Source organism: Varroa destructor, unplaced genomic scaffold (genome assembly GCF_002443255.2).
Source record: "Varroa destructor unplaced genomic scaffold, Vdes_3.0 BEIS01000003.1, whole genome shotgun sequence".
NCBI lineage: Eukaryota > Metazoa > Arthropoda > Arachnida > Mesostigmata > Varroidae > Varroa > Varroa destructor.
This window is the reverse complement of record NW_019211456.1, coordinates 25,543,073-25,562,063: the sequence shown is the minus strand read 5'-3', so window position 1 is coordinate 25,562,063 and position 18,991 is coordinate 25,543,073. Positions and strand designations below refer to the sequence as shown.

At 38.4% G+C, this 18,991-nt stretch overlaps 2 protein-coding genes across 14 annotated transcripts; one reads left to right on the top strand and one right to left on the bottom strand.

The window, feature by feature from the left end:
• Window positions 1-1,687: 1,687 nt before the first annotated feature.
• LOC111247547 (rab-like protein 6) lies at window positions 1,688-10,291 on the top strand. 2 transcript variants are annotated; one of them, XM_022798596.2, is made up of 10 exons: window positions 1,690-2,141; window positions 4,004-4,180; window positions 4,808-4,962; window positions 5,294-5,431; window positions 5,592-5,728; window positions 6,589-6,730; window positions 7,223-7,388; window positions 7,669-8,385; window positions 8,593-8,762; window positions 9,325-10,291. In XM_022798596.2, the coding sequence occupies exons 2-10, from the start codon at window positions 4,033-4,035 to the stop codon at window positions 9,517-9,519; spliced, it is 1,968 nt and encodes a 655-aa protein (XP_022654331.1). In that variant the 5' UTR covers window positions 1,690-2,141; window positions 4,004-4,032; the 3' UTR covers window positions 9,520-10,291. The 2 variants fall into 2 exon arrangements, with proteins under 2 accessions (XP_086839557.1, XP_022654331.1); XM_086983431.1 differs by lacking the exon at window positions 9,325-10,291 and having other exon boundaries at window positions 1,688-2,141; window positions 8,558-8,697.
• A 2,926-nt stretch (window positions 10,292-13,217) lies between these two features.
• Dip-B (Dipeptidase B) lies at window positions 13,218-18,991 on the bottom strand. Of its 12 annotated transcripts, none has more exons than XM_022799155.2 (10): window positions 17,984-18,418; window positions 17,485-17,683; window positions 16,341-16,539; window positions 15,996-16,100; window positions 15,563-15,736; window positions 15,198-15,380; window positions 14,760-14,891; window positions 14,334-14,587; window positions 14,018-14,222; window positions 13,218-13,669 (listed from the first exon to the last, which is right to left on the bottom strand). In XM_022799155.2, exons 2-10 carry the CDS (start codon window positions 17,490-17,492, stop codon window positions 13,340-13,342), a joined length of 1,590 nt encoding a protein of 529 aa, XP_022654890.1. In that variant the 5' UTR covers window positions 17,493-17,683; window positions 17,984-18,418; the 3' UTR covers window positions 13,218-13,339. The 12 variants fall into 12 exon arrangements, with proteins under 12 accessions (XP_022654890.1, XP_022654891.1, XP_086839559.1 ...); XM_022799156.1 differs by having other exon boundaries at window positions 18,100-18,418; XM_086983433.1 differs by lacking the exons at window positions 17,485-17,683; window positions 17,984-18,418 and adding an exon at window positions 18,869-18,991.

Below are 18,991 nucleotides of genomic sequence, written 5' to 3'. Positions count from 1 at the left end.
GTTTCATATCGCCAGAATGATCTCGGCGATCCTTACCTCGAATTGTAACTAACCAATCCTACCTTTTAAGGCGATAAATCTTTTTTGTTAAGCTTAACATAAGCTTTACCCGATCTAGTATATTCAATGTATTCACATTTCTAGAGGCTCACCTTAGTTTCACAGTTGCTTACTGATGGTTCGGTTAGCTGGCTATAATAAAAATGTACGACGAATATTCTTAGATCTAAGATGTAACAATGAGATTATGTCCTTTGTTCATTAAGAAATATCGATGATCGGCTGTAATTAACATCGTATATTAAACAGGACATAACTAACTTCAAACAATTAGTTAATTATTAAAAAAGAAATTAACGGTAAATATAGATGAAATTTCAATTAATCGCTGCTTCATTAAATCTATCTATGTTGGTCAAATTTCGAAATTTGTATTAACTATAGATGCAGCAAATGTGCTACTGATGCGTTCTGATAGTGGCTTTGGAGAAGTACTCATTATCAGCAGTGCTCCAATAATTAACCGATAACAGTACATAGTGTAACATTATTCGAGACTATGCATAGAATGCTTTATTTCCACGTTCTGTTCAGGGAAAATGATTAAAACACGCGGGACGTTTGTTATGACGATCTGTGTGTTGTGCATCCCCCTTGGTTCTCTTTACAAAGCAACCCATAAGAATGCAAATTAGAACTATAACTAGTTCTGATATTTGCTAGCCTAGCCATCGTTGCAAAAGCTGAATAAGGCGGTAGAAATCGACTCGGTACTCGAACACTCAATTGCCCATCGAGGTTACGCTGAATTCCGTAGAGGCCATCATGCTCACTTCTACGGAAAAACAAAAGTTTCTGGCTGTATATGTATGTATATATGTGCTACTACGAACAAATGACAATGAAAAGTAAAATCAATTTCTTCAGTATGTTTTCTATTTTCTTAAGAACGTTTATGAACGTACATACTCCCTATACAGGGCATTTCGAAACGATTACAAATGAAGCGATGAAAGCCTCTAAAACGCTCGTATACGCTTACGCTAAGGATCTGCTGTGATACTGGAAATCAATTTGCTGAGAACTACAAATTTCTCTTATTGAACCTGCCAACATACTAATCGTTAGCGTTAGTATTTCGCGTAACATTGTAAAGTGGCTGATATTGGCCATGTCAATTGTATTGGTATTAATAAAACCTAACACAGCGTAAATTTTGGAAGGAGGTACCTCTAGCTTTGTTAATATTAGTTGGAAATGGCAGGAATAAGTTTCTTTTTCTGCGCAAGTTATCCTATGGCATATATGGATGAAGATTCTATAGGATTTGAAGTTTGTTCTCGAGAAATCGGTCAGGTTTTAAGTTAGGCGACATATTAGTATTACCTTTCAAAAATTATCTTCTAAAAAAGCTAGGGCTACTTCTGCATTATTCCGTTCTGCCATAATGCCATCGTGTTGAAAATTTCTTTGCTTAAACCCGTGCAAGACGGGGAGATCTATACTTGACAAAAGTTGTCTCACATTAAAAGTTTCACGTACAACAAGACAAAAACAGGTTCATTGTTGTTCGCGCAGGCTGCACAGCTACACTTATTGCATAACTTCGGCGCGTCTTCATCTTTTGAACAGCTCTAACCTACGGAAGAGCCCTGCAGTGGGTTAACGTTAACTGACGGAACCATTAACGGTACCATGTCTCGATAAACAGCTGTTTGCCAAATAACGTCCATGGAAGGCAGCAGGACCCCTAGTCCAGCCTGTATACAATGGGCGAACATGCTATCGGATAACAATAGATTTATGGAGAGCAGGAGATCGTCTCGATGCAGAGCGGCTTTTTCCGAACTTGTCAGCTTCATGAAACTTTGGCCATGTTAAGTCAACCAACGACGTCTATCTCAGTCGGCAGCTTGACAAGTTCGGTCGTCGTCTATACCCCATCAGCATGACAACTAGTCGTGGAGGTAAAATACTAGCTGTTGTTCCAGAGAATGTACGTGAGACAAGTGTCGGCACTGACATCGTAGGGGAAAACATCCAGTTCTTGGGAACAGTTCTTTAAGTGGTGAAGCTCGTCGCTTAACAATATTACATCGCCTGACTGTTATGGTGCTACAAGGATCGACTTAATCCATATGGTATGCATGGCTATTCGTTGCGCAACAAACAAAACGATTAACCTATTGTGTAATAGTACGCCTTTACCACTTTATTATTTTTCATACCAAATATGTTTGTCTATAATAATATAATAACTTCAGAAAGTATATGATATTTTCCTATGTATCTGTATGATACTATGGATAAACAACCATATTCTTTGTACATAACTAGACCATGCACTGCTTATCGTGGTTTTAAGCCAATACAATATCTGTAGTACAAATGCGATATAGAGAAATTAACACAGATTGCAAGAAAGCAAACGGAAGATACTGATCTTATCACAAAATCAAATTAAATTTATAAGAGGATTCGTGTCGTACGAAAAAATGCATACCTTCAGTACCGTATCTTAATTTTCTTATCCATGTAATGACTTAGCACACGTGTTGCGACTTTTGGTAGAAAAATAGGGTTTCTACTCCTTCAGAAGGTAACATAATTCGATACTGTCTTTTAAATGGCTCTTAGACAGATTGTGGTAGTTATTGCATGAAAACTATGCTATGAGACTAAAAATCCCCTTTCAAGAAATCTTGACTACCATTTTAAGGCTTGTAGACACTATATACGCTGTGCTGCTCAATTTCGTCAACCGGATTCGATACGTTTAACTTTAATACACCCATCTCTACTTCTAACATCTCGCATAAACTATATGTGACACGCAATAAAAAAAAAGCTAAACTTTATACTTCAAATTGGTCTAATGACTTTATCTCCTAGGACTGTAACTGATGAGAGCGCATTTCCAATGAGATTATGATGTATATTAAGTATGGTCGCCTATATTTGAATAATCTATAATGCTATTAAATGCCTATTCTTTAGTTGATCGATTTTACTATGTAATTAAATCGAAACATACTTAAGCGATAATCAGATGAGCAAGTAAGAACACGTAACACAAAGTCCTTCCTGACGCAGTTCAGTGATTACATCACCGTTATATGCCTTTGTATGCGAGGTTCCTCTTTACATGAGAATAATACTTGTATCAGCAGCTATCTATAGGCAAAATCGTAGAACAAACTATTTAAATATACGTTAAAAAAAATACGTTTAAATGGGTACAGCAAAGTCCAAAAGATTGTGCAAGGATTCCCTGTACTTGGGATTAATGGTGATGAAATTCACTGAATATTTATTTACAGCAAACGTAGCTAAAAACAATGATGTCTTCTTACTGCATTTAATAGTCTAGTCGATAATAAAACAAGATCTTATCTATGTATACACTCTATAAAACCAATCTATAATAAATCTATGTATATTAATTTGGCAAAACCTTCACAGTTTGTCTGGAGTTCCAGTGGATTGCTTAGGCTGACTATACAATGGGCTTTCTAACTGAAACACTTAGCCAACCTATATTTGCAGCTCAAGGTAAATTAAATGGCTGATAGTTCATAATAGGTACACTATGAAGTGCTACGATAAACTGTATTGGACGAGTATCGTTACCTTTCATCGCTTGCTGAGTACTCACCGATGCCCCTTTTGCAAATGATTGCCCGCTAGTGTTTTCAACCTGTTGGGTCGCGAAAAGCTGTCTTCCTGGCTACATTTTTTTTTTATATCGTTCTACATCGATCGGCGTGGGATTATCACTCAGCTGCTTGATATAAATAAAATTATTTGTAATAATAGTGAAACCTTCATTTAATGTGTGGAGATATCTTTGCTTATCTTTAAGAAGATTCTTTTAATTTACTACCTTTATCTATCTAGCATCAACTCAGTATTTTTTTGAAAAAGTACTTATTTAGGTGGTATACAATATGATTAATTTATGTATGTAATTTATTCTTTTCCTGACTATTATGTCTGGTCACAGGGAATCTTCGCTTTGTAATCACAGCCACGATGTTCACTGCACTAAAGAAGCTCGTGGGCAATGAAAATACGGCGAACGGCGCGACCCCGTCAGGTGGTTCCAGTCCTAGGTCTGGTCAGCCTGCTGCAATCGATCGGAGCCTCCAGAAAATGTTTGCTAAAGGAGTTCATTATAACAGTATGTAAACCACTTATAAAGGTGATGATTATAGATGCGGGTGTATTTTCTCTGCAGTGATAATAAGCAGACAGTTCCATACAGCAAGATTGCCGTACTAATTTACCATAGATAGATTTCCGCGCCCCCGGCTAGGGCCGTCCTTAGGCCGTAGTTAGAACTGTACATGTGAAGTATGTAACGGCCATGCCTATCTGTACGTTCATGCAGCATTCCTAATCAACTGCACCTGTGCAAATACCTAGGTCAGACGCTAGTTTGAGTTAGGCAATTACACCTGCCTTCGACAATAAAATCTCGCAAACGCTATCCGTTTTCTCTGGTTTATCCGACAATGAATTCTGCAAAGCAAGCTAGAAATTGCTGGCTTAAACCCCACCAGTACAATATACTACATAAACAAACTAAATTAATATTATGACTGTTTTACATTAATTTAAAGTACAACCTAAAGTAAAGACATTTTAGGTGGCATTAATGATTGGTATTCTTTTTAAAATTTCGCTGAACTTTAGCTAAACGCAGACGCCGACGAACTATGATATATTATACTAAAGAAGGCATTACTAAATGGATCTATGTATTTTCACACAGCATTAAGTTTAACTTATATTTTACTCGTTTTAGTGAAAATCGTTATTAAAGGCGATCGAAACGTGGGAAAAACATGTTTATGGCGTCGTCTTCAAGGCGCAAAATTTGAATCTGACTACGCGCCAACGAACGAAATTCAAGTGTGTCACATACAGTGGAGCTACAAGGCCACTGACGATATCGTTAAGGTTGGTTATACACTAGAAGCCACGATTCTCTCTTTCCTTGTCATTATTTATGATAACAATAGCTCGTACTAGTACACGCGTATTTGTAGTTTTTTTTTTACAACAGCTAGTGCTGAGAAATATTGGAAGATTGCATTCGATACGAATCGAGTTTGAGGCGACTTAAATCAATATATTTATTGAAATTTAAAGAACAATCAAGATATTGAACAATGTTATTAGATACTGGCGTCGTCCTCTAACCGAAAAAAAAATGAGTACAGAGCTGTCCTTTTCGGCTAAAATGATAAAACACATGTACAGTTATGGACTTAAAATTTACATATCATAGGTGGAAATTTGGGATGTGGTGGACAAGGGACGCAAAAGGCGGCCACTTGATGGTCTAAAGCTGAATGGGGCTCTACAGGTCACGCAAGTGCCTGAAGTCGTCACGGCACTTGACGCGGAATTTATCGACGTCTATAAGGTTAGTCTAAGTGATCTTCTTGACACCTATTATTGACGACCCGTTCAGTGGGTGACTGTAAGCCGTTTAGCAGGTGTAGTTCCAGTATTTTGGCGTCTCATGTCTGGCTAGAATAAATTTAGCAATCAGTAAGCATCATGCTATAACTGTTATTTTTTAGGGTACAAATGGGGTGATAATGGTGTTAGATATGACGAAGGCATGGACGTTCGAATATGTTCAGCGTGAACTTCCCAAAGTGCCTGAACATATACCAGTGCTTGTGTTAAATAATCATCTGGATATGAAACATCACAGGTATGTATTAAAATAGTTAAATCAAATTATTCATTAAGTTTAGATACGACAACTTAATGAATTCTCTGAAAATTCTTTGTATATTTGCTTTTCCTGTTTTTATAGATAAGAGCATGTATTGTAAAATGAAAAATACTGTAAAAAGATCAGTAAGCAAAACGTTCTAAGAAAATAATGATGAATTCTGCTTAAAAACTTCTTAGCGGTTTGAGATTTCACTCAAAATTTGAAACTTACTAGGTTTCTCTTTTTGTACCTCTTTCTCTGCTGTTTTTTTTTTTAATTCTCGAATCTGCGCTATTTTCTAAATAATTATTTTAAGATGAATTTGGAAAAACAACTGCATTGAAGTTTACTATCCATAGCTTTCCGTATCGTTGCGTAACCGAACGAAAACTCTGCATCTAGACTTCAGTACTTCGATGGTTAGATTTACCCACAGGATTTTTCATGAGATCTGTAAACTTAGAGCTCCTAGCAAATCAACCTCAGATCTCAAATCAGTCTCTGGCCAACGTTGGGTTCGGGCTTTCGAAAAACCTGGTCAATTTGCTTTGAGAAACGTGTCTCCCTGGATTACTGGTATCATGGGGCTCATATTGAAATGTTAGCAAAACAGCAGTGGTATGATGCTAGCATTTTTTCATCGCTACAACACGCTGCGACGTACAATATTCGGTTACGTGGCAAAACGCTATCGCGTTGTATGGGTTCTTTAGTGTGATCTAGCTACTACTGACTCAACTCTGACTCATCTAAATTCGATAAGACCGTAGCAGTTACACCGATATTGATCTAGACAGAAGCATTTCAAACGTAAATGCCCAAAAACGACTGTTGTCTATTATTTACGTTGGCAGAGCGGTGAGTGCTGATCAGGTGAAGTTCTTTGTCGAAGGCCTCGAGCGTGGTGGCACTCCCATACGTTACGCAGAATCGTCGATGAGTAACGGATTCGGACTACGCTTTCTGCACAAGTTCTTCAACATACCATTTTTACAGGTTCAACACATTGTATCAATACTGTTTAATATATTTTGGCCACCATAGTTAATTGTCAATTATCAAAACACATTCGCGATAACCGCCTACTACTTTTACAATTTTTTAGATAGTTTGTTTTCAAAAATATACATATATTATTAGCGTTTCATATCCTAGCGTTCTAAAGCAATCAATGCCAGGCCCCAGATAGGGACAGTGAGTGCTGACCGAGAAGTAATTCTATAAATTTTAGTATCCAATTACGATTTGATCAACAATATAGTGATTTCCGATTTCGCATATAATTAAATGCTATGCGCTCTACTTTCGAATCCGCCGTTAGGCACGGCATCTAATGGAGTTTCGTAATAATAGGAATAACAATGACACGAATACTAATAGTCGTAAAATATTGGTCGTTATTCTTCACTTAACAACCAGTGTTTTATAACATGCTGGCTCAATTAGTATTTTTATTATTACTATTGTTCTTTATCAATTTTCTCACAGCTGCAACGAGAGTCTCTTCTAGGCCAGCTCGAACGAAATAGGTGTGAGATGGATGCAACTTGTGAAGAATTAGACTTACTGTTGGAAAGCGACGAGACCAATTACGATCTGTTCGTTGATCGTCTGGGACAGCGAAGGCGGCAAGTGGCCGACAGCTGCGCCAATAGTGAGTTATGGTTTTATTCTTGATCTAAATATATATTCACGAATATTTATAGTCATTGAGAACCATAAATTGCTAATTAAAAATACTGTTGAAATATGCGTGGAGTGTGCACATAAATATTGATAAATTTTTGCCAAAGAAACGTTCCCTACTCCTCACTTTTCGTCCCATTTGCGGGCATCGATTCATGCGACAATTGGATGTATGCACATATGGTTAGTATATCTAATTTTTATGATTTAATATGTATTATTTGTTCGAAATTACACGCAACTTTCAGTCACCATGGTCCCAGGTGCAGCTCCAGGTAAAATCACAGGTGGTGGCGTTCTCCCAGCGAAACTCCCTAAAAGTGTTTCACTTCCGGCGGAGATAACAAACACAATTCTCAACAAGAGAGCACTCAATCATCACCAGCCGACGTCGCCAGTTGCGCCCGAGAAGGAGGAGCTACCACCGCCAAAACAGGCTTACACGCAGAGAGCATATCGCTCACCAGATGATTATGTCAATGAAGCAATGGGTGGAGGTGACTTGAACAAATTTCTCGAAGATACTGAGGAGGAACTCTCGAAAGAAGCCAGCCCCGAAAGCGGCAGTGATGATGAAACCGCAGGCAACCCACTCGTGTGTGGATTTCAGGATGAGCTTGACCCTGAAGACCTAATCCCAGCAAAGATACTTTCAAAAGGTGCAAGTCCGCTCAATGCCACGGAAGCTAATACGAATAAAATTCCTTCAATCGATCCTGCGGCAAGGCAACCAAAGCATAACTCTGCCCAAAATAGTGCTTTTAATAGTGACGAGCCAGCTTCGAAACCCGTTCCTACACACAGCGCACAGGAACCATTCGAACCACCATCAGCAACATCCTCATTTGAAAAGTCTATTGAGAATTCCCCTGCAGCTAAAGTTATTGAAGACCGTGCCAGCCAAACGGGTTCGATAAAAGATGATTTCGCTGTGGAGTTAAAGCTTGAAAGGGAAGAACCTGATGGTGAGTGATTTGCGCAATTTTATCACCGAATAATTCACGTAAGAATCGAAAGTTAACGTGTTGATCATTTTGTCTGGCTGGATCGGTTAAACCTGACTGGGCTAGTACTAGTCAAACCTTTGAGCGGATACTTAATTTAAGAACAATTACTGCTCGTGGTTTTGTGTCACAGCTTCGAGTAAAGACCGTTTCCATTCGCGTCTATAGGCACCAGTTCTCCGGCTGAGTGGCATCCGCACGACCTTGATCAGTTGGAAAAACAGGCATTCGATAGGCTTTCATCGCCAGAGGAGGTCGTACTAGAGGCCAAAGATATCGTGGACGGCAAGGAGAAACGGAAGCATCGAAAATCCTCTTACTCTAAGAAGTTAAAAAAGGTGATTCAAGACAGCACACAAAAGATAATAAATCAAACATGGCAGTAACGATATCAATTGAAATCATTGTAGCATTATTATATTGTTGTAAAGAACTAGCACAGAGTAGCTCTGGGGCGATGCACCTGTTACCATCGCATTCGGCACAAATCGATTGTTTAAACAAGTGACATTTTGGCCGTTCAACCGTCCGTGCTGGCCACCGTTTCGCACAAATAGTAGCACACGCATAGAACAAGTTCTCGAAGGCGTTTTTTGTGGTTTTAAGCGAGAAAAATGTTTCCTCGGCTCTCACTTCTTTCAATACAGTGTCGGTTGATTAAATCTATACGCGGATAAATATCAGATCTGGCTTCTCATTTTCAAATTTTTTTGCGCTAGTTGATATAAATGCAACTTTAAATTGTCAAAGTGTATCATCGGATAGCATGATTGAATTTTCTTATCCAAGCCGGTTCATTTCTTTCGTCGGTGCAATGTCAACGACTGCTCAACTGAGTGTACATTATAGAATGTCATGGGCATCTTTATAAGCTAACGAAAATGATATGTTTTGCTTTAGGAGAAATCATCGTCAGCCAAAGAACGGGCAACAGTTGAAGAATACGGCTCAGGTGGTTCCGGTGAAGATAAAAAAAAAAAGAAAAAGAAAAAAAAAAAACCTAAAGACAACGAGAAACTGGATGGGCGTAAATTGATTGAAGAAGACCCATTGGAGGCTTTTCTTAACGATCGTTCACACTATGAAGCAATCTAGGTTTGAGGAAGCACTATTTTAGATCATACTAGAATCGATAACTTCACCATTTATAGACGAAGGACTTGCTTGGAAATGACTCTTCTATCCAACTTGACATTATCAAGAGTAATAAATATGACAGTGATTGATGAACACATTGACTCGGTAGTAGATAGGAACGCATTTCGGTGAAGACGTAGATAGCTAAGTTACAGCTAGCTGAATTTCAAGAGGAGCCGGAGAGAATCTGACTCGACCGTTACGCCGTTCTTTCTGCCAACGAATCAACCAGATTTAAGAAAATGTAAACATATATAACAGGATGTAAACATATATTGCACATCATGACGAATGAGTGAAGTGACAAACTTAGATATACCCTCTGAGCAAAAAACCTGTTAACTTTGATGAGGACGTGCACGTATTCCTCCACGTCGATTTTTCTGGTTGTATGGTGAGATAGTGGACGCTCGTACGCTGATAACTTATCACAAAAAAGTCACTGTTCAAACTATGTTGTTACATCGACATCTGTAAATGTTTTTTTTTAATTTCCAGTAAAATGTTATAGTGTTGTTAGTTAAATGAAGTTTATGAAAATATGTTTTTGATAATATAATTCAAGTGCACATTTGCATCCGCTGCACATTCAAAACGTTACGGTAACGAAACATTTATTTAAGATAGACATAAATTTCTGTAGTACTTGAATTGATCATAGGCCAAAACTACCACGTTCTGTCTATAGAAAACAATAGATAGCCTAATAAAAAAAAGTACCCACATGAAAGACGGCTTGGTTGATGTAAAACTTCTGGCGCCTTGCCTACGATTGTCCATAACAGTAACGGTTTTTACCGATATGATGTTTATTTATGCGGTATTAAATGCTGCTTTTTAGTGCAAAGCCGGCAGGCATGTAGTCATCGAGTGGCAATTGGTTTCATCTAATTCTGATAGAAACAAACATGAAACTGCCAGCTGAGGGCTTAGAAAAGCAAATTAAATATCGTGAATCTGGTTTGTTTAATTCAAGGAAAGACTATCGCTGTCGCCAGCACAGGGGGCGACAATCAGCTTACGGTCATAGATATCAACTGATTAACTAGCAGCTTCACTGAAACATTGTATCTTAATGCAAGTTTACGTACGACGAAAAACAAATCGGCATTTTGTGCCGAAATGTCACTCGACGGGCGAACAGTGAGGGCTTTGTGTTCCGTTGTTGCTGGATATAACGAATCAATCAATATCGTTTTATTCAACCTCTTCCACATGCAGAGAAGAGGATCATTAAGCCAAATGTGGAACATGGACAAATGTCTTAATGACTTACCGCCATCGCCTCCTAATTTAGAAAAGCGAGTTATCCTTTTATTTCTATATTGCTATGATGGGCTGAATAGAGAAAAATGGTTCTGCAAAGTGAAATAACATATTGTTACATATTTAGTTTTAACTAAAAATAGAGCGGTAGGTAGTCTGTACAACGGAAATACAAAAATGAAACTAAGAAATTAAGCAATGAAGGATTTTGCCGAAATATATGATGGGTAGATTAGACTTTACCTACAAAAGCATTGCAGTTCTCTTAATCAACATATCTTTAGTGTGGGGTTGTTCAAATGAGCCTGGCTCCCTGACTGAAAGCATGGACAGGTGAGGCTAGCGGAGTATTTAGTCCGTGGTGGAAGTTATATAGGCCCAATATGTGCGCGCTTAAACATTAAGTTCCTCCAACTTATTTACACGTCTTACAGAATGTTAAACTTCTCCAAGAAAGTCATTTTTCGTTTAAGCTAACTTGTGCTACGTTTTAATTTGATTACTTTGCAACCAATTTGTCGGCCTAAGAAAGGTATCACAAGCAATCGTCAATCTTCTCCGCTCAAAGTGCCTAAATGTGTGTCTTTAGACGTGGTAAATGGAGAGCTGCCCTCAAACCCATTAGGTTCAGGACCTGTTAATCAATATAACTCTTGGACAGTTTCCTTTAAAGTTGTACAATTTAGTGGCTCGAGAAGCTAAGAAAAGGCAGCTTTACCACAAATAAAAAAGAAATTGAAACTGTCAAAAATAATGACTGTCTTGAATTTTGACCGGTGTGGTTTAGCTTGATTGATGTTACTTAGCTGAAGTTATCTGACCGTGGCTGAGTTCAGTTTGAATGAATTTGTTTCTCTGTTGAAATCTACGGCTCACAGGTGATGCTAGCACATGACATATAATAGCAAATACTATAATAGAAATGCTCAATGATGCATAACAGCGCGCACTACGTGCAACATCAGAGATTGGCATTTTTTGGTTGAGTATATACGAGTTAATCAACGCTGAGGAATAAACAATTGAAAAGAAAATGACATTCTGTCCGTAACTATATATAGCAGTTGTTTCTACTCTAAGTCTGTATGCTTATGCTGTCTATACTTTTTACGCTTGGGTGTCGCACGTACTAAGCGGGGCGAAACAACCAAGTCTAAGACTGGATCACTGAGAGACAAGGAAACATCAAGATGATGGAAATTGCTATTGGACGCATATGATTCATTCGTCTATATATTAAGTATAGTAACTGGCATAATCTATGTATCAACCGGTGTATCGCAAAGACGGAGAATATGCTATAATATAGTAAACACCGTAATGCTTACTTCATAATAATAATATAATAAGGTATGCTATACCTCTGCGAATCATATTAGATATGAATGCGAAACAATCATCGAGAGAAAAGCACGCCACAGAATGGGTATAAGCAATGGAAAAAGTCAGTGACAAAGTAATAACGTTAGTTTCAGATGTAACGACTCCCGTTTGCGATCTAAAAATGTTTGCCTGCCATTGTTTTATGTATCTGTTTGCGTGCATGTATGATTAATGGCAAGTTATTTAAAATGAACTTTCCATGAAGGTCGTTCTGAATTCTTATGGGAAAACACACAGCCACCCTCCCAATTTATCCTAAACTCAAAATTGAGTTCTTTGGAAGTAGTTTATAACCAGTTCTAGTCACTGTAGTATCAATGCACCAAATGCAGAGCAGCGCTTGAAGAATAGACGCTTGCTTTTACTGATTGAACTGGGCGTTAATGGTGTCACTACTGTCTGGTCATGCTACGGAAATGCTTAAAAGAATTTACAATTAGAGGGCTACTATATACGTGCATAAGAAACAAGACTTAAAGGTAGATATTTCCGAGAAATCAGACAACAGACAGAAATCTAAGTTGTCGGTAATGCGACAAGGATCACTGAAAAATATATCATTCGGATGTGACTGAGATAATTTTATATTCATTATATTTTATAAATAATTTGTATAGAAAAAATCCGTGTCTTATCGTAACGTTAAATGCGGAATTGTTCGTTGAATACAACCACAGAAATCGTAAAATATACACCTATTTAGATGAGATGCCCAAAAAACTAATTTTTTCGTGTAAATACTGTATGTTGTAAGGTTTTGTTAATCACTGACTATAACCGTGAACCCAATGTAAATGTTCTACAGTTTCTCAATAAAATTTAAATTTCGAAATTTATATTTCGAATCTTGAATTCCAAACTTTACGGAAAACTCGTATCCTTGATTCGGTGATCTATTTCGTTGCATGCATATTCATACATCAGTTTATATTATATATACGTTATTAAAACTAGATCAATTATTAATGGAGGCTTCTCTAGATTTAGTAAAATACAAAACACCAGAGTCGCTTCAAACAGTAATTTATTACTCAAAACTCGCATATAGATAATAAAATCCAGCCATTATTTCTGTTTGCGAGAATCTCTGATCATAGTTTTCTGTTCTTGAGATGTCGCAGACATTAATTTAGAGCCTAGGGTAGATATATTTTTGGGCAAGCGCCGGTACAGGCGATCCTGATGGGATTCCTGGGAACGGCCCTGAAGAGGCGGCGATGTCTAGATGCGAATACGCGATGGGATTTGCACTATCGCACCCATGCGCATCAAGACCGGCGACACGAATCAGGAAAGCCGCTGGGAATTGGTGTCCACGTGGTGTGGACGCAGAACTTTTGTTATTGCACTGGAGAACATCTTCGTACTCGGACTTGCCTTCGACCATTAAGAAGTCCTCTCGACGAAGTGTCGAAATCTCAAACATATCGGCAATCTGCTCTCCTGCAGTCTGCAGGGCCTATGGATTCAAAGCAACAAAATCTCCTCGCTTGAATTGCTTGACTAATTGTATAGGTATACCACTGATGTCAGCAGTACTATTATTTCGCCTTCAGTTTGCCTTATTAATTGTGCATTATATTGCCTAAGTTCATACAGTACAATTAAATGAAAATAATTGTTATAGACGAATAGTATAATAGTTTTTTTTCTTTTTTAATAATAGTTTTACTTCTTTTTTAAAACATAAATAATACACACATCGATAAAGGTGTTTAAAACTAGTCATGCTATTCAAACAAAAAAGAATCACATGAGCATTTTATTATTAGCCTTTATATATAAAGTGATTAGTACTTAAACATACCTGCGATGAATTTTTTGCTTTCGCCGGCCCGTTGTCTAGCGTGACCGAGTAAGGCTCACCAACGGCGATACAAGCGTGAGAAGTTAGCGTGGCAATAGTGTATAGATGAGCTTTAGCAGACACACCAGCCTCCAAAATACGTTCCTTCATCTCTGCTAAAGCATCAACCATTGCCATTCGACCTTCGGCGTCCGTGTTACCAATCCTAGGGAAGATCAGCGACAGTCGTCAACAAATGGACTACAGATCTTTTTATAATAAAATATATAGCTGTAAAACAGCTATGGGCTGATCATGAAAAACAACGTTCCCCTACCTGACACGAACTCCGGCCCTCGATGTGATCAGTTCATCAGCAACGTAACTATCCGATCCGACCGAGTTCCTGACCATACACATGGCTCCCAAGACGCGGAGATTTTTAGGCTTGGTGACTGCGAGGATCTTGAAGAAGCCAGCAACAGCGGCTGCGCCGCACTTATCACGGTGCATTCCAACCATAACACCTCCAGCCTTGATGTCGGCACCCCCGGTATCGAAGGTCACACCCTTGCCAATAAGAGCAACAACCTTGCGGAATACCACGGGGATGATGCGCACCGTAATTTTAATCAAACACTTGTTACTTATGCAAAACAAAAAAATATGACGTTTTTGCCGGTTGTAACTTCCTCAACTGCTACTTATTAATTGGGTTCATCTATATATACAAGATTACGTAGATCTGTTTTAGTGAGATTACCTCTTCGGCAGTCCCTTCGTTGTATTCAAGCAAAATCATTCGGGCATTGTGACGCTTCACGTGGCTTGCGCATCGGTCAACGGCAGCTAAACAGGGATAATTTGCCTCAAGCTGTTCGCGATTAGCTATCACCTAAAACAAAGTAGGAGCTTCTTAGCGACAAATGCCTGGTTTCTACTTCCAATATTCCAATATTTTGAATCGCCATAATAGCTAGTACTGTGATAATACCGTAATCCACAGTTAAATTCATTATGTGCTTAAATTAAGGGAAAACTGAAATGTTGAATCTCAACTGAAAATACACGAAGAAACAGCTCGAGATTGTATTAAATGTGCCAGGCTATAAACATGAAAAGATGCAGGATTCTGGAAGCGCAGGAAGTCCTGTACAAGATGAAATATACGTAAGGCCTTCAAAGTAACAAACGGAAATACCTTAACAGTGACAGGCGTGTTAGCGAAAAGCTGCGTTATGTATTCTTCCACTCTAGGCGGCGCCATACGCTCAGGATCAGAACCTCCAATATCTCTATAGACAGTACGGCCTTTTTCTATGCCTATGAGATAAGAAAAACGGGTCGTTCCCCCATGAAAATTTAGAAATCCGATCTGGTCCACCTAAACATTTGTAAGAAAAGCATATTCTATTAGTACCACAAATTATTAAGTTACTACCACACAATACTGTTTTGTCCCCAATAAACCCCTAATAATAGAGTTTTATAATAAATTTTCTATAAACATATGGACAATAGATCGTCTATATGTTGTGCTATAGATTGCGCATATATTGTGCTTACCTTACGTTTACGATCTGGAACGTTCTCACGAATTTCCAGTGGTACGTAGATCGCTTCGAGGGCTCCAAGCACAACTGTTGATTCAACGTTGAAGTCATTGTAATGACTAAAAGGGCCGACAGGTATCGACACCAGAGGCTTTTTGGCACCAGCTAATAGAGCTCGTTTCACGCCCTAGTCGATAAAAACGATGCAAATTTTTAGTTGTTGCTTTAACAAAAGCAAAAGCTAGTTAGCATAATAATGACATCATACCAGAAATCGTTATTTCGCTACTACGAAAAACTAAGACGTGAAAGAGGATAATTTATTTTTTATTTTTTATATAATTTATGATAATTTTTTAATAGTTTATGAATAACGTCATAATATCTGGCAACTGAAAAACTGTCCTATATCAAAAGCGACACTGACTTGTAGAGATTAGGCTTACCTTGAGTGCGGCCTCGTAGAATGCTCGAACGTCATCCTGGTCTCGATTGAGGGGACCCGTTGGCGAGTAGACCACGCGTGTTTCATTGATTGAAACTACCGTAACCTAATAGAGAACTAACCTTCTGTCTTTACACATTTCTTAAGCCAAGACTAGAATGGTATTTATCACTTAATTAAATTAAGGCAAATAGGATTCTAAAGGGAATCAAAATGCTAGCCTGATCCCAGCAAGTGGATATCTTACGATTTACACTAACATTACACAAATTTAAATCACGTCCTTGATTATAAGCTTAAGCTTATCTTCCCTTCTAACCCCGATGCAAATGTTCAGCATACGTACCTGCTTCTCAAAATCAGAATCGATCCTCTTCACAGCCGCAATGGCGTTGGCCAATGCGCTTGCCGACCCTAAAGACTTAGGGCAGAGTGAGCACCCGACAATAACAATAGCATCGTAATCAACATAGTTTATTAACTCCTCGGTTTTTACGTTTGCTCCGAGAAAATCGATGTACTCCGTTGAGCCTTCCATCGTAGGACTTGTGTGATAATGCAATCAGAAAAATATAAACATGAGACATTACGAAAACAATCAATTGTGACGTGGGGAGGCCAGCCGATCAAAACTTGGTTAATTTTAACTACCACAATCAAAACAACATAAAATTGTCGATTTTATTATTTATACAGGTCGACATCTCTTCAGAATAGTTTATTCGGAAAACCAGTTTCCCTCTTATGTAGTCGATTTATAACAAATCCTGAAAAAAATCACGAGTGGAACAGAATGTAGATTGGGCAACAATGTCAACTCATCAGCATATTCGCTGAAGTTCACAAGAACACGTAATTAAAGTAGTAAATAATAGAAGATTTAACATTATCGAAACAATTCATAGTAATTAGCATAATGCAAGTACAATTGTAATTCAGACAAATTCTGATTATTGAACGGCTCATCTAAAATTATGATCGAATTCCAGCAAATCAAAGAGGATCGCGAAGTCATCTCTTTACGGTAAACACTACTGCAATCGCCGCTTTACTTATCCATCGTCAGTGTATAACCTCATGAATCAAACATTCACGACTATACAACCCTGGCCTGTCATTCCAAACAGTCAAGAGTTACACTTTTCCTCGTCATTGTCAAACGGACAGACGTCTACGTTCAAATTGTTATGACTACTTGTTGTAAAACCGACCTATATGAAGTGCAAGACACGGACGTTAAAGCAGCAGTAGTAGCAGCCTTACACGAAGAGCTATGGCTTCCGTTAACCAGTCCACTCCGTCATTGGCGACGTGATTACGACTTCCAAAGAGCTCGACCTCTTGCATTTCTATATAAATTGTTTCACCATTTAAATATTCCACAAACACGCCAGCAGCAGAGGCATCTAGCTTTGCCCGCGCTAGTAATCTTCCCCCGCACGACAGAACGTGCAATAGAGAACAAAGAAGTTCTGTTTGTTTAACCTTACCTCATCATTATGACTCGGAGTAAACAGCACACGGCATTGATAGCGCGTCACTCGTCTTGAACTATCGAAAGTTTCATTTGAAACTTGTAACTCAAAAATAGGGTTTACTTTAGAGAAAAGTCCAGCCTTTAGCACGTGCTAAATGGGTGAGCAAGCTCATTTACCTTTAAGACATCTGCACGAAAAGTCTCGCCAACGACTAACACGAAAAAAGCATTTTGAATACTTCATTTTTTCTAACCGTAAAATTATTTTTTATTTCATTGTAGGTAGACCTGTTAGCTTATTAGATAGACTTCCACAAGTTGCGAAATTACCTATTCAGTTTGTTTGGCGAACCAATACTGCGAAAATTTTCTACGCTCGGGTTCAAACCAAGGCAAAAGCTTATCTAAAAACTTCTCTTCTATTGAACTGCCATTGGTGCACTTAGTGTTGGTATACAACACAAAAACAATGGATTTGAAAAACAAAGAATAGATTTGAAACGAATACGAACATGAACACGTCGCCTTACAGGAGGAACTTTATCAGAGTGACTTTTGGGAATTTACTGACTAAGCATATTTTGCATCACAAGCAGACACTGCAGAGAAGGCAAATTGTAACAGATACCCTTTAGAAGTTGAAGTACTTAAAAGTCTGTGAAACTGAAAACACTCTCTCCCGGTAGACGCCAAGGAAGTAGCCGCTACGCTTCGAGTAAACGCTAACCGATTTACTCTCACAGCCTGTCTTGCTGCATTAGAAATGGGTACTGGGCAAGCTAGAGTGAAAGAACTTTCTTGCTTTATGGCGTTGGGACAACGAGTTTTCATTGCACTTAATGTTAATCGAGTTTTAGATACATGGCTAGGTCGAAGAAGATTTATAAACAAAACTTGAGAGTGCCGTACAAGGGCCATTTGGTAATAAATCATGTAATAAAAAGTATCACACACAGAAATGTCGACATGACTAGTCCATATCAACGGATGAATTGGAGTTTATCATGGATGTCGTCTGCTAGCCACTTTATAAATGAGACGCTATTACAAGATCTACTGGTAGAATTGAGTTGAGCTACTGGGGTAGCCCTTGTAGCTACCAGGCTAAACAGCCATCTCAGTTGTAAAGATTTGTTATATGCAGCAGCACATGCTTGAGATTCACGTTCAATTCAGGGCCCCGGCTGAATGGAGCTTATCCAGCTTACAAACGAATGCCGGTTGAACAGAAGTCCAGAACAGTCCATGTTTTTTTTCACAGAATTCTTAGGAAATTTATTTTAGAATAGGTCGTTATACTTCTTTTATGTACTTACTTGATATACATATGATACGAAATGTTGAGTTCGGTATTTAAGGGTTAAATTAGGCATGAAATTGAGAAGGTTTCTACTTACAGATGACAGGTGATATGAGTAAACACGTTGACTTGGCTAGGATGGATGTCTTACGCCTGGGCAAACGGCCGCGGGCGTTTTATCGAAATGGAAAGGAAGAAAAGCTTTTGCACGCATTTGAAC